General features: G+C 34.8%; 1 protein-coding gene across 1 annotated transcript in view; it reads left to right on the top strand.

The window, feature by feature from the left end:
- APPBP2 (amyloid beta precursor protein binding protein 2) overlaps positions 1-27,890 on the top strand; it is a 68,479-nt gene that overhangs the window by 27,366 nt on the left and 13,223 nt on the right. Inside the window, exons 2-9 of the mRNA XM_037809402.1 lie at positions 5,898-5,986; positions 8,876-9,027; positions 12,126-12,249; positions 21,519-21,687; positions 24,065-24,154; positions 25,768-25,835; positions 25,916-26,021; positions 26,698-26,822. Of these exons, the coding sequence (XP_037665330.1) occupies positions 5,898-5,986; positions 8,876-9,027; positions 12,126-12,249; positions 21,519-21,687; positions 24,065-24,154; positions 25,768-25,835; positions 25,916-26,021; positions 26,698-26,822 (923 nt within the window). The remainder of the gene's footprint in view (positions 1-5,897; positions 5,987-8,875; positions 9,028-12,125; positions 12,250-21,518; positions 21,688-24,064; positions 24,155-25,767; positions 25,836-25,915; positions 26,022-26,697; positions 26,823-27,890) is intronic.

Here is a 27,890-nt window from a genome sequence, read left to right as displayed (position 1 = left end):
TTCAGAATCTGCAGTTATATCCCCTCTCTCATTTATTATTTTGTTTATTTGGGTCTTCTCTCTTTTTTATTTTGTCAGTCTAGCTAAGTGCTTGTCAATCTTGTTGATCTTGTGAAAGAACCAACTTTTGGCTTTATTTATTCTCTATTGTTTTTTGTTGTTCTCTGTGTCATGTATTTCTGCTTTAATCCTTGTTACTTCTTTTCTTCTACTTGGTTTAGGATTATCATTTTCTAGCTTCTTTGGTTTTTCCATTAGTTCTTTGGTTTTTGCTCTTTCTTTTTAATGTATGCATTTAGAGCCATAAATTTCCTCCTCAGTACCCCTTCGCTGCATCCCATAAGTTTTGATATGTTGTGCTCTCGTTTTCATTCGTATGTAGATACTTAGCAATTTCTTTTGTTATTTCTTCTTTAACCCACTGATAGTTTAGGAGTGTGTTGTTTACCCTCCACATATTTGTGAATGTTCTAAATCTTTGATGGTTATTGACTTCTAGTTGTATTCCATTGTGATCAGAGAATATGCTTTGAATAATTTCAATCCTTTTAAGTTTATTTAGGTTTGTTTTATGGTCCAGTGTATGATCTATTCTGGAGAAAGTTCCGTGAGCACTGGAGAAGAATGTGTATCCTGGTGATTGGGGATGTAATGCTCTATATATATCTGTTAAGTCAAATTCATTTATCACATTGTTTAGGTTTTCAAATTCTTTTTGGTACTGTCTGGTTGATCTGTCTATAAGAGATTGCATCAAAGAACATGGCTTTTTCTGGGGGACATAATATATACAAACCATTACATTCCACCCCCTGGACCTTAGAAAAACATGATCTTTCCATATACAAAGTGCATTCTCCCCATCACAATATCACAGAAACTTAAATCATTTCAGTAACAATAGTTAAGTACAAGATCCCCAATCAAAATCAATTACAGGCATGGTTGGTCCCAAGGCATAGTTCCCCTCTGGCTCTGTACCTGTGAAACCTAGAACAAGTTATCTGCTTAATAAAGGAGGGATAGTCATAGGGTAAACAATCCCATTGCCATAAGGAGAAACTGAAAGGGAAATAGGGTTTAAGGGACCAAAACAATTCCTAAAACCCACAGGACAAACTCCAATTAGATTTCAAAAGTCTGAGAGTCGTTAACAGAATGATGTATCCTTGGGGCTTGAGAGAGCGGGAGTCTAACCCTTCAAAAGGCCTTTGTGGCAGCCCTTTTCTCTCCAAACGCTGGGGTGAGTGCTCGAACATATCCACACATTGGGGAGACCACCTTCTTTGCCACATCTTCCTCAAACGTTGGGGCAGCACCCGGATTCTCTTCCATCTCTGGGGCACACGCTCAACCGCTTCAGAACAGTGGGGTGATGGCCAGGCTCTCCCCAGTACCCTGGGAATGTGCTCTACCCTCTTTGAGGCCTGAGGTGGCAACACCTTTTCTGAACATCGAGGTGAAAGGCCCACCCTCGACCTCTGGGTCAAACTCACCCTTTCCATGTTTTTGGGCCACTGTGCTCTCCCAGCCTGAGACCTCTTGATTCCAGACCTGAACCTCCATGGCTCTGTCTTTGAAGAAATTTTTCCTTTGATTTGTTCCTTATCTGTCTCCTCCAATCCTGATTGGCAGCGGCTGTGTCTGTAAAGAGCTCACAAAAATTCTGTTGGCTTTGCACGAAGCACGCAGGGGTCAAAGCCATCAGACGATAGGACTTTCCACGAATCCTTTCTGCTTAACTCCTCCAATCTTGGCTTGTACTGAAATGGCGGCTGGGTTCCATGTTTGGTTATATCCTCATGTTGGGCTGTAGCTTCTGGGGTTTCACCCCCTGGCAGCCCAGAGTTTTTCAGGCCATTAATTTCTGATTTCTTTGAAACCAAGAGTTCATTTCTCAGCTTATGTCTGTCCTCTCACATTTTACTATAAGCTGCAAGTAAAAGCCAGCCTACTACTTCTTTATTTTGCTTGGAGATCTCGTCAGCTAAATATTCCAGGTCGTTGCTTTCAAATTCTGCCTTCCATCCAACACAAGGACTCAATTTTGCCAAATTCTCTGCCACTTTAAACAAGAATTGCCTTCCTTCCAGTTTGCAACAACACATTCGTCATTTCTGCTCAAGGCATCATCAGAAGTATGTTTAGAGTCCATATTTCCACAGTGTCTTCAAAGCAGTTTAGGCCTTTTCTATCAAGCTCCTCACAATTCTTCCAGAATCTTCCCCTTATCCATTTAAAAAGCATTTCCAACATGTTTGGTATTTGCATACTCAGCAGCACTCCACTCCTGGTACCAAAATCTGTTCTAGTTTGCTAATGCTTCTGGAATGCAAAACACCAGAAATGGATTGGCTTTTGTAAAAGGGGGTTTATTTGGTTACACAGTTACAGTCTTAAGGCCATAAAGTGTCCGAGTAACACATCAGCAATCGGGTACCTTCACTGGAGGATGGCCAGTGGTGTCCAGAGAACCTCTGTTAGCTGGGAAGGCACGTGGCTAGCGTCTGCTCCAAAGTTCTGTTTCAAAATGGCTTTCTCACAGGACGTTCCTTTCTAGGCTGCAGTTCCTCAAAGATGTCACTCTTTATTGCTCTCGGGGTATTTGTCCTCTCTTAGCTTCTCCGGAGCAAGAGTCTGCTTTCAACAGCCATGTTCAAACCATCTCTCATCTGCAGCTACTCTCTCAGCTTCTTTGCATTCTTCAAAGTGTCCCTCTTGGCTGTAGCAAGCCTACTCCTTCTGTCTGAGTTTATATAGTGCTGCAGTAAACTAATCAAGGCCCATGCTCAATGGGCGGGGCCACACCTCCATGGAAATTATCCAATCAGAATTATCACCCACAGTTGGGTGAGGCGTATTTCCATGGAAACAACCTAATCCAAACATTCCAACTTAATCACCACTAATATGTCTGCCCCCACAAGATTGCATCAAAGAACATGGCTTTTTCTGGGGGGATATAATATATGCAAATTGGTACAGTATCAAAGGGTAAAAGTAGTCAGTATAGCTGTTGTTATTCTACAGATGCAGAGTATAGTATTAGGCACTGAAATTATGAACTAAAAATGTCAGGTTTTAAAAATCCGATAAGAGAATCATCACCAAGGAACCTAGAGTCTCAGTTTTCTTTTGAGTTCCACTTCATAATATATTTGAATCTATGAAGGGATTACAGTTTATTCTGTTATTTCTATTAAAAATATTGCTCATTTTTAACTCTTTCTTATTTCCTTAAAGGTTATCTTTAAGAGGCAGTATGGTAAAGTGGTTAAGAACATGGGTGTAAGGACCTACAGGGGTCAGATTCCTGCTTTACCACTTCTTAATTGTGTGATTTTGAGCAGGTTACCGAATTCCATAGGCTTCCATTTACTCTTCTATAAAAGGATAGGATTAATAACTTAATGAAAAGCTTTTAGAACAGCGCCTGGCACATAAAAGATTTCTGTAAGGAGTAGATGGTTATTTTATACCAGATTGGTGTTCAAAATCCCGTTAGTTCATAAAATGAAATAAATGTGTATTTTTTGGTTAAACCTAGTAAAATTGAGTTGGAACAATAAAATCTTTTCACCCCCTTCTGCAGTTTAAATGTGAACACACTTTTTATTAGAAATATTAAACAGCTGAGTAAAGAAAAATTAGGGGTTTTTAAGGCATATTTTTACTAAGTTTAAAACTAACTAAAGCAATGACTTTTCTAGATTATGTTTTCAAATACCATTTTAGGATACCCCAATTTTCAGTCATTAAGGGATATTAAGAGTTTGTAGAATTTGTAATACTGAATTTGTCTTTGACTAGTTAGTACAGGCAGAATAATTGTACAAGTTGTTTTCACTTCTGTCTTAAAAAAGAAATTATAACCCTAAGTTTGCCAGTGATGAGTCATAGTAAGAATCTAAGATTTTTATGCTATATAACGTGTTGTATGTATATTTCTTTTGATAACCGTGTTTGTCTTTTGACCGCAAATCAGAAATTTATTGTATTGTTAAGCCCAAAAACAGTTTAGTCATAACTTCTTAGCTTTATTTTTCTGAATTATTTTGTATTGGTTAAATAGTCGAAGTAAATATGACAGATATAATAGTGGTGAATTTTACTGTATATGTTCCCGAAGCCCTTGTTTTCCTACAGCAGAAAACATGGAGTCATCTCTAAGATTGGCAAGTCTTTATTCATTGCAGAAAGGCCCTCCTTAAGAAGGTTTTAACTTTAATAAGAATATTAACCATTATGTGAGGATAACATTGCTGCCTCACCTTCCTGAGCATATGGACTCTCTTTCCCCAGTGGTGGTTATAGATTTGCATTAATATACCTAAGTTTACTTCAGATTGTAACTAGTGATTTGTGCCCAAGCGTTTGCTGACTGAGTTTGTAGAATGTTTTCCTTGTGCAAAGTAAAACTAACTGGCCTTTTAGAGAATGAACTCTTATCTAGACCTTGTCCTCTTTCTGAAGCCCTTGTTCTCATCAACTGAGCTAAGTATTAACTCCCTATCATATAAAGTGAATTAATATAACAAAATTCCTGCTTTGTAAGGCACTGTATTGTCTACATAACATGTATAAAGTTAAGGGCTTTCAGTGAAATTAGGCAGGAGGACAAACGGCAATATTATATGTCTCTTTTAAACCATGTGCATGTGTTGTTTAGGATAAACGTTTAATAGATTTATTAAAAACTTTTAAAAATAGCAGTTCTCAAAAGGGCAAAATGAAAAGGGGGATGCAAAATGAAATGAAATAAAGTTTCAGTGGCTGAGAGATTTCAAATGGAGTCGAGAGGTGACTCTGGTGGACATTCTTATGCACTATATAGATAACACGTCTTAGGTTTTAATGTACTGGAATAGCTAGAGGTAAATACCTGAAACTATCAAACTCCAACCCAGTAGTCTGGACTCCTGAAGACGATTGTATAACAGTGTAGCTTACAAGGGGTAACAGCATGATTGTGAAAACCCTGTGGATCACACTTCCTTTATCCAGTGTATGGATGGATGAGTAGAAAAATGGGGACAAAACCTAAATGAAAAATAGAGTCGGGGGCAGGGGGGTTGTGTGTGATTTGGGTGTTCTTTTTTTATTTTTTATTCTTATTCTGATTCTTTCTAATATAAGGAAAATGTTCAGAAATAGATTGTGGTGATAAATGCATAACTGTATGATGGTACTGTGAACAGTTGATTGTACACCATGGATGACTGTATGGTGTGTGAATATATTTCAATAAAACTGAATTTGATTTAAAAAAAAAAAGTTGGGCAAAATGAGTACATGTTTGTGACTTGAGTAGAACTCCTGCCATCCTGGATGACTGTAGATATATTCTACTCTTAGACTAATTGTGAAGTATTGTGCCCAGAACTGAACTGAGATTCTTGTGGTGCTATGAAGAGTCCCTAGAGCTGTGTGTTAACCAGTTCTGGCCTCTGGACATTATCTTTGCTATTATTTTGATAATTTTACATTTATTATATAGTTTATTTAAGCAATAAAAAAGTTAGCAGTTTTAAAAGTTTCTTGATTATAACTTTTTGTTTATTTAATAACCAAATAATTATATCACTTTGTAGCTACCATGCATCAGGCATTGTTCAAAGTGTTGTACAGTTATAAACAGCTATTAAAATGAATTATAGGAATTTATTTTTTATGTAAATAAAAAATTATGTAAAGGAAGTCATAGTTTTTATATGAATTACAGGGATTTGTTAACTTAGTGTTACTTTTTTCTTGGACAGTATAAGCATATTTCCTGATACTACTTACTATGTAATCATACTGACTTTGAATAGTATTATATTATGATATAATTAAAATAGAAATTAAAATTAAGTTTTAAAAAATTTAAATATCATCTTCTAATTTTTTAATTTCAGCTTTACCAACAGGGACGCTTATGTCAACTGGGCAGTGAATTTTGTGAATTGGAAGTTTTTGCTAAAGTATTGCGAGCTTTGGATAAAAGGTAAATTTTTTTTTAATTAAAAATTTGTAAGTTTACAGAAAAATCATGCAGAAAATAAGTGTTCCTATATACTCCCCCTATTAACATCAGGCATTAGTGTGATACGTGTATTACAATTGATGAAAGAATATTATTATAATTCTGTTATTAATTATAGTTCATGGTTTACATTAGGGTTCCTTGTTTGTGTCTTACAGTCCTTTTTTTTTTTTTTTTTAATTTTTATTCTAGTAACACATATACAACCTAAAATTTCCCCTTTTAACCACATTCAGGTATATAATTCAGGGCTGTTAATTACGTTTACAATGTTATGCTACCATCTCTACCATCCATTACCAAAAGTTCCATCATCCGCAAATAGAAACTCTTCAATTTAAGAATTAACTCCTCGTACTTTACCCCCACCTCGGCCCCTGGTAACCTGTTCTCTAGTTTTTGATTCTGTGAATTTGCTTATTCTAATTATTTCAAATCAGTGAGATCATACAGTATTTGTCCTTGTGTCTGGCTTATTTCACTCACCATGATGTATTCAAAGTTCATCCACTTATGGCATGTGTTCTGGTTTGCTAATGCTGCTGTTATGCAAAATACCAGAAATGGATTGGCAATTTTAAAGGGGTTTTATTTGGTTACAAAGTTACAGCCTTAAGGCCCTAAAGTGTCCAAGGTAAGACATCAATAATAGGGTACCTTCACTGAAGGGTGGCTGATGACATCCAAAAACATCTGTTAGCTGGGAAGGCACGTGGCTGGCATCTGCTTGCTCCCAGGTTGCGTTTCAAAATGGCATTCTCCAAAATTTCAGTGTCAGCTTCCAAAGGCCATCTTCAAAATGTGTCTCTCAGCTGCAGCTTCTCTCCAAAATGTCACTCTCAGTTGCTCTCAGGTCCTTCTGTCTGTTGAATTCCTTTATACTAATCCAGTGATCCAGTTAACACCCACCCTGAATGGGTGGGATAACACCTCCATGGAAATTAAGCAATCAAACGTTTCACTCATAGTTGATTGAGTCACATCTCCATGGAAACACTCAATCAGAATTCCAGTCTACTCAGCACTAGTAAATTTGCCCCACAAGATTACATTAAAGAATATGGCTTTTTCTGGGGGACATAATATATACAAATGAGCACAGCATGCATCAGAACTTCGTTCCATTTTGTGGCTGAGTAATTTTCCATTGTATGTATATACCACATTTTGTTTATTCACTCATCAGTTGATAGACATTGGATTGTTTCTACTTTTTGGCTATTATGAACAATGCTGCTGTGAACATTCATGGACAAGTTTTTGTGTGGACATATGTTTTCAGTTCTTTTGATTATATACCTAGGAGTGGAATTGCTGAGTCATAGCGCAACGCTATGTTTAACTTTTTCAGGACTTGCCAAATTGTTTTCCACAGCAGCTGTACCATTTCTCATGCTCACCAGCAATATTTCCAGGTTCCAATTTTTCCACACCTCCCCAATGCTTGTTTTCCTTTTTTTTGTTATAGCTATCCTAGTGGTATCTTCTTACAGTTCCGATTTCCATTTTCCTAATGACCAATGATGTTGAACATAGTTTGAAGTACTTATTAGCCATTTGTATATTTTCTTCGGAGTATTGATTGTTCAAATCCATTACCCAATTTTAAATTGGATTATTTGTCTTTTTGTGTGTGTGGTAACATATATATATCATAAAATTTGCCATTTAACCATTTCTAAGTGTGCAGTTCAGTGGTATTAATTACATTTACAATGCTGTATTACTAACTACCCCACCCATTAGCAAAATTTTTCAGCCCTTAAAACAGCAACTCTTTATTAAGTAACAACTCTCCATTTCCTCTCCCCCATACCCTAGCAACTCTGATACACTTTTGTCTTGATGAATTTGCTTATTCTAGACATTTCATATATATGGAATCAAAATATTAGTCCTTTTGTGTTTGGTTTATGTCAGTTAGCATAATGTTTTAAGGTTCATCTCTGTTGTAGAATGTATCAGAATTTCATTCCTTTTTATGGCTGAATAATATTTGCTTGTTTATGTATACCACATTTTGTTATCCATTCATCTGTCAGCAGATACTTGGATTGTTTCTACCTTTTCATTATTGTGAATAATGCTGCTGTGAACATTGATGTACGGTATCTATTTGAGTCCCTGCTTTCAATTCTGTTTGATATGTATACCTAGGAGCGAAGTTGCCCGGTCACATGGTAATTCTGTATTTAACTCTTTGAGAAAATGTAAAACTCCTTTCCGGAATGGCTGTACTATTTACATTCCCACCAGCAGTGCACAAGGGTTCCAATTTCTCCACATTCTCACCAATACTTATTTTCCCTTACTTGAATGATAGCCATGCTAATGGGTGCGAAGTGGTATCTCATTGTGTGGTTTTACTTTGCATTTCTCTAATGACTAGTGATAATGAGCATCTTTTCTTTTGCTTATTGGTCATTTGTATATCCTCTGATTTAGGTCCTTTTCCCATTTTTTATTGGGTCATTTGACTTTATATTATTTGTCTTTTTATTGTTGAGTTTTAGGACAATTTGGTTTTTAAAGCTGATCTTAAAAGCTAGTTTCATCTTTTCCCCTTATTTTCTTTGCTCTGTTACCATCAATGTACTCTATTGCCACCATGTATTTTTCCTGAGTGTTATACGGTCATCTTTGATCCACTGAGTAAAGATATTAGGCTAAATTAGGAGCGAATAAGGCCTCATAATTCATAAGGCAAGAAGCTTTTTACCTTATTCCAATCTGGAAGTAATGAAGCTTTTATTTTATTTTATTTTATTTTTATTTTAAAGCAAGCTAGACCTTTGAAAAGGAACAAAAATGTGTTTCGCTTATGAAGTAATTTTCTTTCTTGCCTTTCAGACATTTGCTTCATCATTGTTTCCAGGCTTTGATGGATCATGGTGTGAAAGTTGCTTCAGTGTTGGCCTACTCATTCAGTAGACGGTGCTCTTATATAGCAGAATCAGATGCTGCAGTAAAAGAAAAAGCCATTCAAGTTGGCTTTGTTTTAGGTAAGTAATGGTAAAACAGAGGAGTGTTTTGCCCTGAGACATAACTCAAAGGTAACCTGTTAACAATTACAGATTTCCCCATGACTTTCCCAAAGTCTGTTTAAGGAGGTCATAAGAAAGGAAAACATCAGAAGAACTAGATATACTAATCGTTGTGATTTATTGAGTATAAACTCTGTGCCAAGCATTATATTACACATTTGAATGCTATCCTTCTAAATTCTTGTGACTTTCCAGTAAAGTGGTGGTATCAGTAGCATTTTACAAATGAGGAAACAAACTCACAAAAGTTAAGTAACTTGCTCAAGTCATACATCTTGGAGTGGAGCCACGGTTAGAATCCCATGCCTGTATGATTCCAAGGCACATGTATTTCTAACATGTCATACTGCCACCTACCTCTTTTCACCAGCTCTCTGATCTGACATGGGACTTAATCCTTTTGCAGCCTTAGTTTTCCTGTCTCTTACTTGAGGGTAGATCTAAATTTGTTTTTGGGTGGTATTATGAAGATAATGAAACTGTAAATGTAAAAGCATTCTGAAAAAGTTTTATATGCTATACACAAAGAGAAACATTGTTTAATGTTTGTTTAACATTTTAGAGAATTTTTATAAATCTATATAGTTAAGTATATTTTGGGCAATTGTGTATTAGAGTTGCTACTTTTTTTTTCCTTTTTAAAAAAATTTTTCTTTTGAAAAGATTATAGATTCACAGAAAGTCACAACAATAATACAGAGCCCCTTGAATCATTCCTCAAGCTTCCCCCAGTGGTAACATCTTATATAACTATAGGACAATATCAAAACCAGGACATTGACTTCAGTACAATATTGTTAACTAAGCTACTGACCTTATTTAGTTTTCACCAGTTTTCCATGCACTCATTTGGGTGAGTGTGTGTGTGCGTGTGCTTGGTTCTATGCAACTGATTCCTTGTAAAGATTCATATAATCATCACCACAATCAGGATACAGTACTGTTTTATCACCACAGACTACCTGTCATCTTCAAATTGTCACGTTAATGTGTATATGTGCATGATTTCTCTCTCATATGAAAGTGCACACATACCCACACATACACATTTTTTGCCAACAACTTTTCATGATCGTTTTCTTCAATCTTATAATGATTCTTTATAGTCATCATAGATGGTTTGCTGGAGGAACATCAGAACATTCTTTTCTGAGAAAAACCCTCAGCATTTATCCTTTGATATCCCAACAGAATATAAATTGCAACAAAGAATTATGACCAAAGAATGTTTTTAACATAAAGTGTGATCTTGGTGAATTCTAGTAATGACATTCCTTTAGTACTAGATGGTTGGGTAAAAATTGTAGGAGAAATGTAGTATCAAGGAAGATGAAAAGCAGGAAGGCTAGTGGTTGTTAAGTTCCTCTGTCATCTCCAAGAAAACTTACACTAAGTTTAAGTTGGCCATTTAATGAGCTATTAAGTGACTCATTAATGAACATTGTAATTAGCTTGAAGATAGAAAGAAGTCTTAACAAACTCATATTATCAGTCTTGATCCTAAAATGATCAAATAGTGAAAAAACTTCATACCAGAAGTATGTGGCAGATGGAGATAATTTTTTGTCATCACAGCTTTATTGAGATAATTCACATACCACACAATTCACCAATTGAAAGTATACAGTTCACCGGTTGCTAATATCTTCAGAGTTGTGCACCTGTCAATTTTAGAACTTTGACATAAATCCCATAAGGGAAACTTGTGTCCATTAGCCATCAATTGCCATTTTGCTCCAGTGCTCCCAGCCTTATGCAACCACCAGTCTACTTTGTCTCGCTAGATTTGCTTATTCTGGACATTTCATATAAATGGAATCATACATGCTCTTTGTGACTAGCCTCTTTCTCTTAGCATAAAGGTTCATCCATGTTGTTGAGATAGAATTTAATATAAAGAATCTTTTTAATAGTCTATAATGAAAGCTAAAACTAAGACAAAAAGGGAGCATTAGAGAATCATGGACATAGCACCTGTAGGCAGCAGCTACCACATCTAGGTTTGGGGAACAAAGGGAATTACTAAGATTTAGGAGATTTAGAAGATGGAAGATAAGCTCCATGGAGCTGGGATGCTGCTAGGCTGGTACTTATGCCTCCGGAGTTCTCCTAAGGGGCCCATGAGTCTAGGGCCTAGACCTGTTGGAAGAGCATGTGGCTGGTACTGATGTCTCTGAGTGGGTCCTGTGAAAGTGTTTCCAGCTGTTCAAAAACTGCAATGTTTCTGTCAGCTGGTCCATGAAGATGGAAGCAGATAGCAAACAAAGAATGTCCCTTCTTGCTTCTCCAGCCTTACAGACCCCTTCTAGCACCACCTATTAGCAGAGCCTTGCTGGGAGCTAGCTGGCAAAGGACAAATGTGGTTTGCAGAGTCCTAGCCTCACGTAAGTGTCCAGAAGGTTGGGTTTGAGGTTGAGAGGCAATGGCCTAATTGCCAGCATAGCACATGATATAATGGGATGATTAGAAGGATACTTAGTGTGAATATGTATAATAACCTCATTATTCTAGTCATTTGGTGAAGGCCCCAGAATGTTCTAAAACACAGTTCTCGCCAAGTGATAAAATATTTGTTTGATTTTATATAGGTTTAATTAAACAGACGTGGGTCTGAGCAAAATAAAATATTTTATTGAGTCAGATTGTAAGAGACCGTATTTTTTGTGCTACAAAGAAAAATGTTGCCAATTATTGTAAGATACTGTCACTTTTAAGATATATTCTAATTTCATTGATTTTTAAATGTGAGAAAAATACGTAGTTTAGGATTGAAGAAACATGGTATGTTACTTCCTGTTTTCTGGTTATTGTAACTAATGCTGAAGAGCACTATGGAAGTGTTCCTTATAATAGCTAAAGTAGTAGAATAACTATAGGTTTAGCCCCTGAAGTCAGATTGTATGGATTCAGTTCTTTCCACTTATTAGCTTGTAAGTTTTGGTTTCTTTGTGTGTCAATATTTTTATCTATTAAATGAGATAATGATAGTTTTTATGTTGAAGATGTGTTGTGAAAATTAAATGAGATAATTTATATGATTTTTTCTTTTTCTTTAGGTGGCTTTCTGTCAGATGCAGGCTGGTACAGTGATGCTGAGAAAGTTTTTCTGTCCTGCCTTCAGCTGTGTACTCTACATGATGAGATGCTTCACTGGTTTCGTGCAGTAGAATGTTGTGTGAGGTAAGTTGTAACAGATCCTATTTATACGCTATAATGGCATTTAATGGCTTTTATAGTTTTAGTTCTTCTACATGTACTCCAACATTCAAAATGTCTGAGGTAGCATTTATGTGAAACAGTTTCATTAGACTGACCTCCTGTCTCCTACCTCCAAAATATAGTTAACCTGCTATAGACATCTTAGGTTGGACTTGAGTATTATAAACCCGACTGTGTCAGGAACTGTGGTAGGAAATGGATGCAAGGAAACTCAAGAAGTATACTTTTGTCTTGGGTTTTAGTTTTTACCCCTACTTTGTTTACATTTCCAGAATTGTACAGAAGATTATTCTTTTACTGACTGTTTTCATTGAAATATGTTATTTTTTCAGTTGTACTTAAAGGCAAGCAGATCTAGATGTAAACACATCTCTTGTTTCTTGTTTTTCCTTTTAGTTCTTAATTACATTTTTTTTTTTTTTTTTTTTCTTTTTTTTTTTTTCTCTTTTTTTTCTTAATTACATTTTACATCTTTAAGTCTTTTTCTCTAACTGCGAACATTAACTCTTTGCTTTTACTGTCCTTGTTTTTTCTCCATATGTAACATTTAGCTTTATCTGTTTTATGTAAGTTTTCTCTCTGTTCCCCAATATGATGTGACATTTCTTAAAAAGAATTTTTTATTAAACTAAAGGGAAATCAAAATAAAGTAAAAAAAATAAAATAGCAGAAATTAATTCCTTCTCCTACGTTAACTAAAATCTGATCAGCTTAATGAATTTATAGTTTCCTATTTTTGTGGAATAAGGGCTCGTATTTCTTTCCTATCTTGGAGATGAGTTTATTAAATTTGAACCCCTTCAGGGCTAGAATATAGATTATTCTCTAAATCCCTTGTTGCTTTAAGCTAAAATTGACCAAAGTTCTCTTTTTATTTTGGTTTTCAGTCTTTTGAAGCTGTCATTTCCCTGTTTTAAACAGGGCTTACCTCTGAAAGAGACATTCAAATTCTGAACTTAAATTTTGTAATTTACCAACTTAATTATAAATACTGTTTTAGAAGCTTGTGATAATTGCTCACAGATATTTTAGAAGTATATGATAAATTGTAGTAATATTTGTGTCCATGAACTATAAAAGGGTTTTGGTATTTTGGCCTCTAATTTATAGTACTGAGAAAAATAATCTACCATCTTCCCTCCCCTCTTCTGCCCATTTTGTCTTTGTAGGAAAAGGAGACTAGACTGTCCCATATGAGATTTTGGGGGGTAGTTAAATGTTTCTTTGTTCATAAACTAGTAAATTTTGAACAGAAAAGCTGTTTTGGATGCTTTCATTGCAGATTTCTCTTTATAGCAGTCTTCTTACAAAAAGGCAAGGCACTTTCTTTTTGTATGTGCTTGCTTTTTATTCACAGAATCAGATTTATTTGATATATGACTGTTTCTTCTCTGTAATTTTAAGGTTCCTACGTAAATTTTGCTTTAGCTTAACCAAAAGGTTTCTTTTCCCCACATTATAAGAAGTCTTACAAGATAGGCATTGTAGCCCTGGTGTGGATACTTCATACTGTCCTCATCAGAGACCACAGCTCCTTCTGTCCTTCCTCTGTTAGATATAAATTCAGACTTCTGCATGTATCTCACATCATTACGGTTGCAGGTGTTACAAGCAGGGGGAAAAAGGAAGGGCAAAAGGTTCATGCCAGCTGAATGCAGTGTTTTAGTTTTTAAATCAGAAAAATAGCTTCCCTTTAAAAGCCTTACCCCGTCTCTTTGGTTAGAACTGGGGCATATTCCTCACATCCCCCAACCTATGCAAAGTGGTCTGAGGAGCAAGGATTTTTAATTGTGCATGTTGCTCCTCTGAAGGACATTATGGTTCTACATTAAGGAAGAAGTAGAGGGAAATATTAGCTAACTAACACCACGGTGATTGCCCTGACTTTCTTCTGAAACAGGCACATATGAAATTAGAAAAGTGTCTGAACCAAGAAACAAATCCATTTCTAATACCAGCTTACTCCTGTATACTAAGACATTTTGTTCTTACGAATTTCAAATTTCAAAATGAAATTTACCTCTACAAAACTGCTTGCCAAAATCTTGGTTATTCGTAGGTGTATTTGATATTGTTTTATATATCATCCATAGTTATATGTTTATAAATGTAGATATAACTTTGTTGTCACTTTGGTATTTTCTGAAAAAAAGATTAAATTTTTCTAAGTTTTTTTCAGGCAGGTGGAAATTGGGGGTATTAATTGGCCATGTGTTTAAATTGGAAAAGAAGTGTTTTACAAAGCAGATAATGAAATCCTTTCACCAATGGCAAAACCGAATGCAAGAGTAAGAGTATGTTTTTTAACTTAATATCACAAAGCCAGTTTCTGTTCTGGGGCTAGCACTGAAATATTCTAGAGCAAATGTCAGAAAACTATTTTGGCCTTTCTGTAGTTAAAAGCCTGGTACCGTTTCTCAGTACTTGTGTTTCTCAGGCATTCTGCCTGTTTCCCTTTACACTTACTCTATTTAGTAGGTTTATTTTTAGAAATATCTCTTGCCAAACAAATTCAGAATATACAGAAAACTAAGTATGAAGAGGAAAATGATTATTACCTTTAACTCTTCTGCCCAGGAATAACCACTGTTCATATATTGGTGGATTTTTGGAAGATGATAGCCTGAAAGCATGTCCCCAATCCCTTTTTCCAATTTTTTCTCTGGAGTAAAACAGCCCATTTCATCATGGTTTGTTTGAGGTCAAGAGTTCTGTTGAGATCTCCCGAGGATAGATAGAGTAAAGATTGCCTTTGGGCAGAGCAGGCTAATTTTTTATTTTAAATCCTTCCCTAATATTTATTATTTTAAACCTTAGGCATGTATTACTTTGACAGTTAACTTTTTTTTTTTAATTGAGAAAAGGAGTTTCCCAAACTGGAGGGGGAAAGACACAAATCTGATTGAAAGAGAACCCTGAGTTGTAGGCAGTTAAAACATGAAATCCAAGAATAAACAAAACTAGAATCTAGAAGATAATAGCAGTATCTCAAGTATTGAAAGAAAATAGTAGACCTCACCAACTTGTAGAGCAAAAGAAAGAATTTTCAAATATATAAAGATCCACTATACTTCCATGTACCTTATCTGAGGAAAATATCTGAGGAATTTCTCTAACCAAATAAAAGTGCAATAGTAACATTTCATGATTGGGGAAGATGGTATCGAAATAATGGTAAGTAACGAACCTTATATTATATGGTTACATACATATTATATGTATATATGTGTCTGGAAATTTGTAATTTATGCTTTGTGAGGATTTTTTCAAACTGGAGGTGAAAGGGAAGTTTTAGAAACAACATAATGTTATTTAACATAATGTAAGGTAAGGTGGTTTTGTGTTGTTTTTTTCCCAAAAAAAATTATCCCTCAATAAAGAAAGTCACCTTACAAAGTCCCTCATGTTTATGTGGTGTTCTTTCAAGTATTATTTTGAACAACAAAGTATTTGGGAAGGAAATGCAAGCCTCAAACCAAGTCAGTGCTCATGTCAGGATGCTCATAGAGATCACCTGGCAGAATTTTCTCTTTAAGTAAGTAATGAAATTTAACAGATGTAGAATTATTGCCAAGGTCATGATCTTACTGTTGTGTTGATGTCTTTATTAACTGGCTTTTGTTTTACTTTGAAAAGTGAAGCAGTAAGTGGTTTGTTTGTGGAGATCATGGATGTCTATTTACTATAGAAGGAGTGGAAAAGCCTGACCAGTCCTAATGCTTAACAAATGGTTCCTTTTATCCGACTCAAAAGTGCCGACTTTCAAATAAGCGCGCAGTGTTTTATTGTTAGATGTTAAGATGACATTACATGACTCAAACAGTAGCTATGGTGATGATGAAGACAAAGATATTTAAGATGCATGTGAATAGTTTGAGTGAAGTTGTTTCATAAATTGTGAGGTGGGAAAAACAATTTTCTAAATGTATAATGTGATTTTAAATATTTATGTATAACAAAGATGATTTAAATATCGTAAGAAGAAAATGTTACTATATATATCCCCAAAATTTAACATATTCAGAATGACCAAAAAACTTTTTGTTGCAAAAAACAGAGCCTCATGTTGTTTTATTCAGGTTACTTTACATTGAGTATATATGATATCCTGTTTTTAAAATGTACAGTTAAGAAAATGGAAAAGTAAGAGTATTATAAAGGTTTCATTTTGGTCGATGGAGTAGGAATGGGCTTCATTACTTGTTCAAACATTATCATTTCTAAGGATGGGTATATAATGACTCATATCATGGAAAAATGTGATAGAATTTCCAAATTAGGGTAATGGAAGAGGGGTAAGAATCACTAGAAACCTGAATAAGCTGGATATAAGCAAACAGAATAAAGGAAACAACGATATATGATAAATGAAAAACAACTAATGATAAATGAAAAATAAGGTGAAAAGATTAAAACCAGTTATAATTGTTACCACAATATATATTAGTAGGAGGGTTAAAAAATAAAATCTAGTTCTGTGTTGTTAACAGGAAACATCCCCAAAAATAACAACATAAGCAGAAATCAGAGTGAAAACCACTAATTGATACAAAAGAGATACTGATAATAGAAGGTACAGTAAACAAAAAGATAACTGCCAGAAACCCATGTGTATATTAAACCTAGGAGCCATCTACATAAGCAACACATCCTAAGAATACAAAGAATTTGATAAAAAGATAATTAATACAATATTGAGTAGGTCTAGGTTAGGTTAATTCAGAATTGAAGGAGGTTATCAAGGAACCAGGTTCTTTGCATGTCTGCTCTTTTATCCTCCATGTGCTCGTTTTGTCTTTGGCTAGCTCTTCAGTGATTATAAGCTGCCATGGTTTGAGGCATCACATGCACATTCCACATTGTCTAGCACGAGAAAGGCTCGCGTTCCAACCAACATTCTTTTTTTCCTTTGAAGACAAGGGAACCTTTCCCAGAAACCACCCAGCAGACCTATACCTGAGTCTCATAAGCCAAAGCTGAGACACTTGGTAACTTCTGAATCAGTCACTGGCAAGGGGGAGTGGAATTGTACACTATAATTGGCTTAAATTAATCATGGTTTACTCCTGATTCAAATGGAAAGGGGTCAGTGCCTGAACAAAATCAGCGAGCATGAAGAGATGAGAATGGCTGTAGGTCTTCAATTTCTGCTACACCTCACAATGCTTTCCTCCCCATTTAAAATGAAAAACCTACCGTCTTTATTTAAATATCCACCCCATCCCTTTCAAAATCTTTTTTTTTTTTTCCCAAATTTCTTAACTAGTTCTTGGAAAAGACACAGCAGGGGAGAAGTTATTTTCCTTTAGGTTTGTTTTCAATATATTTTAGTTTTGTCTTTGTCTTATGACAATCTAGTCATCTTGCTCAGTCTTACAGTAAGTAGAGTTAATTTTCAGGAACCAGTGACTTTTAAATTTGTGTATGTCCCATTTCATGTAAAGAAGAATTTAATCAATAAAATAGTTTTTGCTTTTAACAGAAAGTGTGAACTGGTAGGCATGTTTTATATTGCCATAAAAATAAAATATTCTTAGGTGGTAGAGCCATATTTAGAGAGCCTTGAGAACCTGTCTTTTCATTAGCAGAGTATTGAGGCAAAATTAGACCCTCAGTTGGGCCAAAAATTCCTTGGATACTGCCTCCTGCTTAGTGTCAGCCCAGATGGACACAGACCCCAAAGAGTCTCCATATGTTCAATTTTTCCTTTTGTTTCAACCAGCAGAGACTGGAGAAAATATCAAACTGTGCCTTTCAGGCATAAAATGTTGAGGTAGCTAACCCATCAATATGCCAATTATTAGATAATAATTTCCAGAAATTGTTATTCTAGGTGGGCATACCTACAGTGAAGGTCACTGAAAATGTACATAGTTGGAAATGCAATTCTTAGCTTTGTGGAAATGAGAAGTGAGCACGGTTCTTTTCCTTCTCTAAATTTAGAACCCCTACCTAGATTAGTCTTTTTCTTATTTAATCTTTTGGCCCTCTTTGATATGGATGACTGTCAAATTTGTATTGCTAATGTCAGTCCTTTTTTTCTCTAAGGTATTTTTTCTGGAGACTGTTCAGATACCTTTATCCTGGTTGATGTGCTTCCACTCTGGGCTTTGCTATAATCCATTCGCCACACTTTAACCGTAACAGTCTCTCTCGAGTTACACTATTCAGTTCGATAGCCAGTAACCATATGTGACAATTTAAATTAATTAAAATAAGAAATTAGTCACAGTAACCACATTTCACATACTCAATAGCCATATGTTACTAAGTGGCTACCAAGTTGGACAGCGTAGAAATATAAAGCATTTCTGTCATCTCAGAAAGTTCTATTGGACAGCATTATTCTAGAGCATGAATCAGATCACCTCATTTACTGTTGTAGCCAAAACTTCTTACCTTTGCCTGCAAAGCCCTGTAAAATCTTGCTTTACCTAATCTTTTATTCACTACATTCCAGACGCTTTGGCCTTCTTTCTGTTCTTTGACTTTGCCAGATCATTTCCCTCTTCAAGGCCTTTGCACTTGCCATTCCTTCTGTTTAGAACATGCTTCTCCCAGATCTTCACATGATGCCTGTCTCATCATTTAGATGTTAACTCAAATGTTACCTTCTCAAGAGAGTTCCTACCTGTCTACCCTAAGCAATCCCCAAATTTTCTGTAATGAGAGTTTATTACTTTTAGATTTGGAACAAAAAGAGTAAATGTTATATATAGTTTTAATCCCACTACTTATTTTTATTATCTTCATGGCCTTTCCTTTAAATGAAATTCTTGCTTATTTATGTGTTTGTATCTGCCTTCCCAAACACCCTTCTTCCCACTAGAATATAAGCTCCTTATGGTCACAGACTGTCTGAGTTCATTACTTCATCCCTTGCACCTTGAAAAATGACTGGCACGTAATAGGTGCTCAGTCAGTAGTTGATTAGGAAAGTCTTTCAAAATGTTTTCATCTGAACTACCATAAAACTAATCTTTTCCTAGATTTCACTTCTGTTTTCCTATTTACGGTTTATTTTCCATTTAGACTTGGTCTCCAGATCAGCAATTTGACAATCAAGTGATATTATCTCATTATTCTCTATCATTAATGAAAAGCTATCTGTATACTTAAACATACAATTTTTCTTTTATATTTTCTGCTTAAAAATAATTTCAGTCAGTTGCTGCAAAGGAGAGGCTAGGCCTGCTTATAATTGTGCCTGTCTCCTCCTGAATGCCTCTTTGTTGCTCAGATGTGGACCTCTCTCTCTAGCTAAGCCAACTTGAAAGGTGAAATCACTGCCCTCCCCACTATGTGGGATCTGACACCCAGGGGTATAAATCTCCCTGGCAATGTAGAGTATGACTCCTGGGGAGGAATCTAGACCCCACATCGTGGGATGGAGAACATCTTCTTGACCAAAAGGGGGATGTGAAAAGAAATGAAATAAGCTTCAATGGTAGAGAGATTCCAAAAGGAGCGGAGAGGTCACTCTGGTGGGCACTCTTACACACAATATAGGTAACCTTTTTTAGGTTCTAATGAATTGGAATAGCTAGCAGTAAATACCTGAAACTATCAAACTGCAATCCAGAACCCTTGAATCTTGAAGATGATTATATAAAAATGTAGCTTCTGAGGGGTGACAATGTGATTGGGAAAGCCATATGGACCACACTCCCCTTTGTCCAGTGTATGGTGGATGAGTAGAAAAATGGGGGCCAAAAAAAAAAAAAAAAAGCACCTAGTGTTCTGTTTTACTTTAATTGTCCTTTTTCACTTTAATTTTTTATTCTTATTATTTTGTGTGTGTGTGGTAATGAAAATGTTCAAAAATTAATTTGGGTGATGAACACAGAACTGTATAATGGTATTGTGAACAATTGATTGTATGCTTTGTATGACTGCATGGTATGTATGGTATGTGAATATATCGCAATAAAATTGAATTTAAAAAATAATTTCAGTCAACTTGCCATTTTAGAATGGCCAGAGATACTACATTTATTTCAGCTTTAAATTTGGAATTTAGTATTATGAAAGGTACTATATTCAGAATTGTAGATTAACCTTAGTATATTATTTTGTTTGAGGGCTGTCAGTGTTTTTTAAAAGCAGATTACTATATGATGAGTGTTAGGAGGATACATACTGGCATTGTGTAGTATTCACCACCTTATTGAATAGTCTTGATTCATTTAAAGTTATTCTGTTCTAACGTTTTCCCTCACTGCAGAAGGAATGATAGAGGTTTGAAGATTTTTAAATTTTTGTCACTTTGGGTTACTGATCTATTAATATTGTTGGTGAAAATAGAAGAAAATAAATTTTGAATATCTGTTGTATTTATACTCTTGAAAAAAATGCTTCCCAGCCTCTCCATACTTGATTTTTTTTTAAAGTGATTTTTATTCCTTTGTTCTCTCTCAGAGCTGAGTATCTTTAGAACATTGTATTGACCTGATATGTGGACATAATATTCTAGCCAGCATTATAACAATAGATACATAAATATATGTCTAGTCCTAGCAGTATTCTCCTGTCTTTGTTTGGGTAGATGTACAGATTGATAATATCTAGAATCCAGTCTGACCTAGAGCATTTTACTACTCTTGCCTATCATTAGATATAATCATCATGGTTGTACAGTTACTTTTTGCAGATGGCTCTGTATTTTCCACTGCAAGGGATAAAGATTAGAAAAGAAATAGTTGAATCTACCCCTGTTAAATGAACTTACCTTACTGGAAAGATAAACAAATATGAGCATTTATGAAGAAGCATGAAATGCATGGTAACTGATCAAGTATTATACAAATATATTATGAAAAAGAATGGAAGATAATTGTGGGTGATAAGATACCATGTGGATTTTTTTTTTCTTCTGTTTCCCAAATTTTCTGTAATGAGAGTATTACTTTCGATTTGCAACTTTTAGATTTTTTTGTTTTGTTTTGATGTAGCACATGCAGAGTGCCCAAAGTAAGGAAAATATTTAGAGAGGATAAGGAATCAAAGGTGGATGAGATTAATCATAGGAAACTTTCTGGGAAGAGCATGTACTTTGTTATGGGCATTAGATAACCCCAGTTTGGAACATACAGTTGTTTTCCAATCTGCCTCATTTTTTGCATCTAATTACCTTAACTCTTTTGGGTGCTAATGTGATTTATAAGAGTTTATCAAGTCCACACAGGTTAGAAATATCAAAAATAGAGGAATAATATTTATGTTTTTTGTAGGTTGCTTCATGTACGAAATGGAAACTGCAAATATCATTTGGGTGAAGAAACATTTAAGTTAGCTCAGACGTATATGGATAAACTGTCAAAACACGGTCAGCAAGCAAACAAAGCTGCACTCTATGGAGAACTGTGTGCCCTCCTATTTGCAAAAAGTCACTATGATGAGGTGAGTATTTTGAAGTGCTTTTCATTGTGACTAGTAAGTACCTGTAAAACAGAATAAATCAAATAAGTATCTCTTATTTGTCTTATAGATCTCATTTTCACATATTATGTTTACTTAAAGCAGTATACATTTGTAATGGAATATTTAAGATCAGGCAAAATAATATTCTGTGGGATGGATTTTGAACATACACGTGTAAGACTTAGGACCTTTTTTGTTGTTTAATTTAACCAAATGGATCTCCACCTAAATTGTTTTTATGGGTGTGCTATGTTAGATGAACCTTTTAATGCTTTTTATTGGATGTGTAGCTCTGGTGAAGTCTCATATCTTGAAGGCATTCATTTCAATGGGAAGCTGAATTTTATTTGTGCTTTGTTGCATTGCTTTGCTCCTTCACTACCTTAAGAGAAAGGTAGCTTCATTCCTGACTTTATACAATTAAATTAGTGCTTCAGTGCTGAATAATACGTAGTTGAGAAGTGAGGTATGGCTACTTCACTCCTTTGCTTGGATTGCTTTATTTATGCAAGAATTTGATAATTTCATGCTATCAGGAAGCCATCATTCAGCTTTCATATTTAAAACTTACTTTTCCTGTTTCGATTTTTGATTCATCTGTGTACACACACATCTATTCCATATTTAAAGGAAAATAGCAATTAGAAGTGAAACCAGAAAATTCTACAATAATTATAAGATTTTGTGAAACCAAGATGCTAGGGTCATCCTGTTTTTAATATCTGTATAAGAATTTACCAAACCACATGTACAAATCTAAAACCCTTATCATTTGTCTCCAGTTTCTCAGGAAGTTTATTTAAGGTCTTGTGTTTTGTTTTTGTTGTTGTTTTAAATTTTTATTGTGGTTATTTACATACATAATATTTGTATTTGTATTCAAGTATACAATTCAATGGTGTTAACAACATTCACAGAGTTGTGCTACCATCACCACCATCCCTTACCAAAACTTTTCATTATCCCAAACAGGAATTCTGTACCCATTAAACATTAATTCCCCATTCCCCACCTCTACCCCGACTCCTTTTACCCTGCAGTCTACTTTCCATCTATGAATTTGCATGTTCTAGTTATTTCACATAAGTGAGATCATATGGTATCTGTCCTTTGGTGTCTAGCTTATTTCATTCAACATGAGGTCTTCAAGGTTCATTCATGTAGCATGTGTCAGAACTTCTTTGTTTTTATGATTGGATAATATTCCATTGTATGTACATACAAGGAGGGACAGTGAATGTTTTAAATGAGTATTACAGTCTACTACAATTCTGAAGATTTTACTTTGTTACTTTGGAAACAAAATCAAATTATTTAGCTTCTTACAAACAAAGCATATTTTTTGGCCTAAATTTGAGTTAAGTAAGTTGCTTTCATTACATTTTGGAATCAAAATTGCTTCTAAATAGCCACATCTTTTAAAGTGAAGTGAGAGAGAAGGAAACTTGCAAAATAGAACAAATGTTTATTGAGTACCTTTTTATGTATTCTTAAATAGATGAAACTTAGACTCAGAAATCAAGTGGCTTAACACTTGATAGTTAACACTTAGTAGTTAAGTAAGTAGTATAGTGTGATTCCAGTTTAGCAGTGTCTCACTTGATAGTGCATGCTCTTTCTGCTATACCAAACATTCCTAGCATGAAAACACTTTGTCATGATTATCACTATCCAAAATTATTTATTTGTTTTACTTTTTTTTTTTTCTTTCTCCCACTAAGCACTATGAGAGGAAGTGCATTTTCTCTTGTTCCCCACTGGATACCTAGATGCTAGCATATTGCCTGGTACTTAACCTCTCTGTGCCTCAATTTCCCATAAAATAGTATCTATGACCTCATAGGTTTGTTTTGTCAGTTAAATGTTTTAATGAACATGAAGAACTTAGAACAATGGCTATCTCAAAGTAAACACTCAACAGGAAATTAAAACATAAAGTAACAAGTGCTACAGTAGGGGAAGGAAAGTATAGGAAAATACAGAAAACCCTGGTCTGAAAAGCTTAAAGACAGGTTAGATGAATAAAGGGGCTGGAGGAAGGAGGAATATATTCTAAAGCAGAGGGAACAGTATATGCAAAGACTTTCAAGCAAGAGAGAACATACCTCTCATTCCCTGAATATATGGCTATTCCCAAGGTCTGATTCAGACTGTCTGTATACATTAGGAGCAAAGATAAAAATGTAACAAACATATCTTCAAGAAAACACTCAGAAAAAAGTTAAGGTATAAATGTTTTATGTGTGCTCTTATTCATGTACTTGAAAGCTTGCAGGAAAAATTCACAATCATTTTGTTAAATATTGTCATTTTGATTTATCACAGTTCTGCCTCTTCTATAAATATTTGTTTTTAGGCATACAAGTGGTGCATTGAAGCAATGAAAGAAATCACAGCTGGCTTGCCAGTCAAAGTCGTGGTAGATGTTTTAAGACAAGCTTCTAAGGTGAATATAATATTAAAATTATGAAATTAATTATAAGATTTATAAGTCTTTAAATGTTTTAATTAACCTGTTGTTAACAATTAGGTGTTAACAAGGTCTATTTTCTAAATTTCCGTATTCAGTTTTAGAAATATGGTTTCTAAAACCATCTAACAAACACTTTAAATAAATTTTCTATACCCAGAAAATTTGTGAAATAACTCATTTTGATAATTCAGCTGAAAAGTAGATCAAAATTGTGTCTTGGAGCCATTCTGGCTTGAGTTTTTTGTTGTTCTTATTTTTAACTCTACAGAGACCTGAATTCCTTATGCCAAAGTTGTATGGGCTTTGATATCTTTTCTCCTGAAGAATATGTAGTGTTGTTATTAACAGTCTCACAGCATGACAGCTTTCTATACTTGACCTACTGGGCAATCCATATTTGATTTTTCTTTGGTTTTATCTTATTCTGTAAATAAATGCACTCAGTCTTTGAGGCCATTTAATAGTATTTAAAATGTTGCTTTGGTGCACTGAGGCCTTAAAACAGTTTTCAGATACACGCTTTCTACTCACAGGTTTCTCAGTTTCTAACATGCACGTTTAGTGGGGTTAGTTATGGAAATTTCAATTAGAAGAGAGATTCCAAAATTGTGGATTTAAAAGGGCTAAGATGACTGCGAAGTTAATTAAATCAGTTGTTTTAGAGCAAGTAAACAGTATAAATATTCAGGTTACCATCAGAGCTAGAAAAGGGATATTAATATGGTTTTAATGAATTACAGATATTGAATATATATGTGATACAAAGACATAGCATACTAGTAAGTTTTATATTCCTATATGCAAGTGATCCACCCCCCACCCCCACCCCCCAACAAGAGTTTTTTGTCTAGCCATGCATGGGCGGGCAGAAGCCTAAGAAAATGGCAACAGCTGCAAGTGATATTTAGATTTGAAAAACTGCTGGCTAAAAACACAAAGAGTAAACTCTAATGTAAACTATGAACTATAGTTAATAGTATAATTATAATATGTTTTTTTAGTAACAAGGGTACCAGATTAATGCAGGGAAAACTGTGCGGGGGTGGAGGTAATCTAGGAATTACATACTTAATGCATGGTTTTTCTGTAAACTTAAAACTGCTTTAATTAAAAATAAACTATCTTCATGTATCAAGATATTTTAAGCATAATAGAAAAATTTGAGATTCTGTATAAAAATTATTAGATAAAAACTACAAAAGATGTGAGAGCCAGTCCAGAACTGGCGTATAAGTCCTTAGAAAATAACATGGCAAACCCCACCCTTTTATTTTAAAATAATCTGGAAGGATGAGAATATACCAATATTGTAAGGTAACTTTGTTGTAACAGGTTTGTACTATCTAGGCATGACTGTCAAAATTTTAAGTTCCGTGATTTGTACGTAGAGTATATACAGATCTGTTTATAATAGAATTTTCAAGTACTTAGAAGGACAGAAATTCCAAATAGACCCCTTCTATTTATGTTTGAAGAAGCTTTTTTCTTATTGACCATTTTAGCCTGAATATATAAGCTATATTATATTAGCATACTAATTAACTGTTTTGAGAGTTAACTTTTTTTTTTTTTAACTTTATTTTTAGGCTTGTGTAGTAAAACGTGAATTTAAGAAGGCAGAACAGTTAATTAAACATGCAGTGTATTTGGCACGGTAGGTAATTGTTATTAAAAATACTGTTTCAAAGACCCTTTTTATTTTATGTCCTAATAGTTTTGTATTTTTTTAAATAGGGATCATTTTGGATCCAAACACCCAAAATATTCTGATACACTGCTAGATTATGGATTCTACTTACTCAATGTAGATAATATCTGTCAGTCTGTTGCAATTTATCAGGTATGTTAAATGTTAACACTTTTTTTTTTTCTTTCAACCTGAATTGACTGGCTGACCTGTATTTGTTGGCATGTTTAAATCCACCCTCTAAAAATAACTCTAAGCCCCCCCTTCATATAGGACATATCATTAGTAAGTAATACCTAAGATTTTAAAAGTTAATGTTTTAGGAATTAAAGAGTATGTTCCAGGAAAAAGTTGCTGGGTTGTGGGCCCACATTTTAGCAGTACTTTTATGGTTTTCATTTGCCCAGATGATGGCTTGTTCTTGTTAATTTATCAAGTGTCATTGTAAATAAATGCCTTTGTAACAGCAAGGAGAGCTGATAGCAATTTAGACTTTACCTCAGTCATTCTCAGGTAATTGATGAACTATACCACTGCTGTAGACAGAGTATCTTTGATTTTACAGTTCAGTTCTGAAAAAGGATACAGAGAAAAATACTGATGTGATTCCCAAGACATGAATGGTTTTCATTATTAAGCCATTGCCTTTTAAGTACTCAATCTTATAGGGGACTTTCGTGTTCTATTGTTATTTAAATACAGCAGAACTTTCTTGCTTCAAAACTTAATGGGATTGGGTATATAGAATATATATTTAAATTATTAGGTCATTTAAGTGGTGTTTTCTAAGGATTTACGGTATTTTCAAATATTTTCATGATTATTTCAGGCAGCCCTTGACATTCGGCAGTCAGTGTTTGGTGGCAAAAATATCCATGTAGCAACAGCTCATGAAGACTTGGCTTATTCTTCTTATGTTCACCAGTATAGCTCTGGGAAATTTGACAATGCGCTGTAAGTTCCATATTCCTTTTCGGTGAAGGATTAAATGCTGTTGTGTTTTATTCCTAATAAAATAGTACAAAATATACTTTATGTATTAAATGTGTCTTCCTGGAGCTTTAACAGGATACCTAGAATGTTTTTTGAAGTCATTTAAAATCATACCAGTTCATAAGCCATTCATTTAGACTCTGTGTGGTTTAATATGGAGACATATATCTTCATTCAGATTATAACTTATGTTTTGAATATTTTCTTTAATGACTTTTCTGTGAGTAGTGCAGTAGCTTCTGGATACATGGCAGAATTACTAATCTGAAAACTTTGTGCACAAAACACATAGAAATGCTGAATAAAATGTAACAGTTGTGTTTTTAAATGTATAGCTGAGCTTGCAAAAGAGAGAAGGGAAAACCCCAGTGGCTAATAATGGATAATAAAGTCCAAAGGGAAAGGCATGAACTCTGGTATAACTGCTATGGGGTGGTGGAAAAACTTAACAGGTTTCTATATCCTTTGTTGGACAACAATCCTGGCTTTAAGAGACAAGGCTTCCAGCCCACAGCAGGCTGAGTTAGAACTGAAAGCCTCACATGAAGTCAAGATCAAGGTTGTGCTCTCAAATGAAGGCTAGACTAGGAAGAAACATATCTGCCCAACAGCAGAGAGAAGACAAGAAAACTTGTCCTTTTCAGAATGAGCTCAGAGTTGAACCCCAAAAAAGGGACCTCAAAAGGAATTTGTAACTACAGACCTGTACCACTATTGAGTTTGAAGATCATGCCTGCAGGAGCTCCCAAATTGACAAAACATTAAAAAGCACTCTAGCTAGTTCTCCTGGGATATCTTGCAGAAGAAAATGCAAAATTTCGGAAATAATTAACCCTCAACCCAAACCGTGCAGAGTTGCCATGGACATAGCTCTACCTTAGATGAATTCACAATCAGAAACTGGAAAACAAAGTAAGGAAACATTTTCTCTATGAGTGAGAGTCAGCAGACCTAATGAACAGTATTAGAATCCAGAGAACTTTAGTTAACAGAACTTTTTTTTAGTTGATACTATAAGGTAACCTTTCT

This window comes from Choloepus didactylus, chromosome 18 (genome assembly GCF_015220235.1).
Source record: "Choloepus didactylus isolate mChoDid1 chromosome 18, mChoDid1.pri, whole genome shotgun sequence".
Taxonomy (NCBI): Eukaryota; Metazoa; Chordata; class Mammalia; order Pilosa; family Megalonychidae; genus Choloepus; species Choloepus didactylus.
The sequence above is the reverse complement of the archived record's forward strand: the minus strand, read 5'-3'. Positions and strand labels throughout refer to the sequence as shown.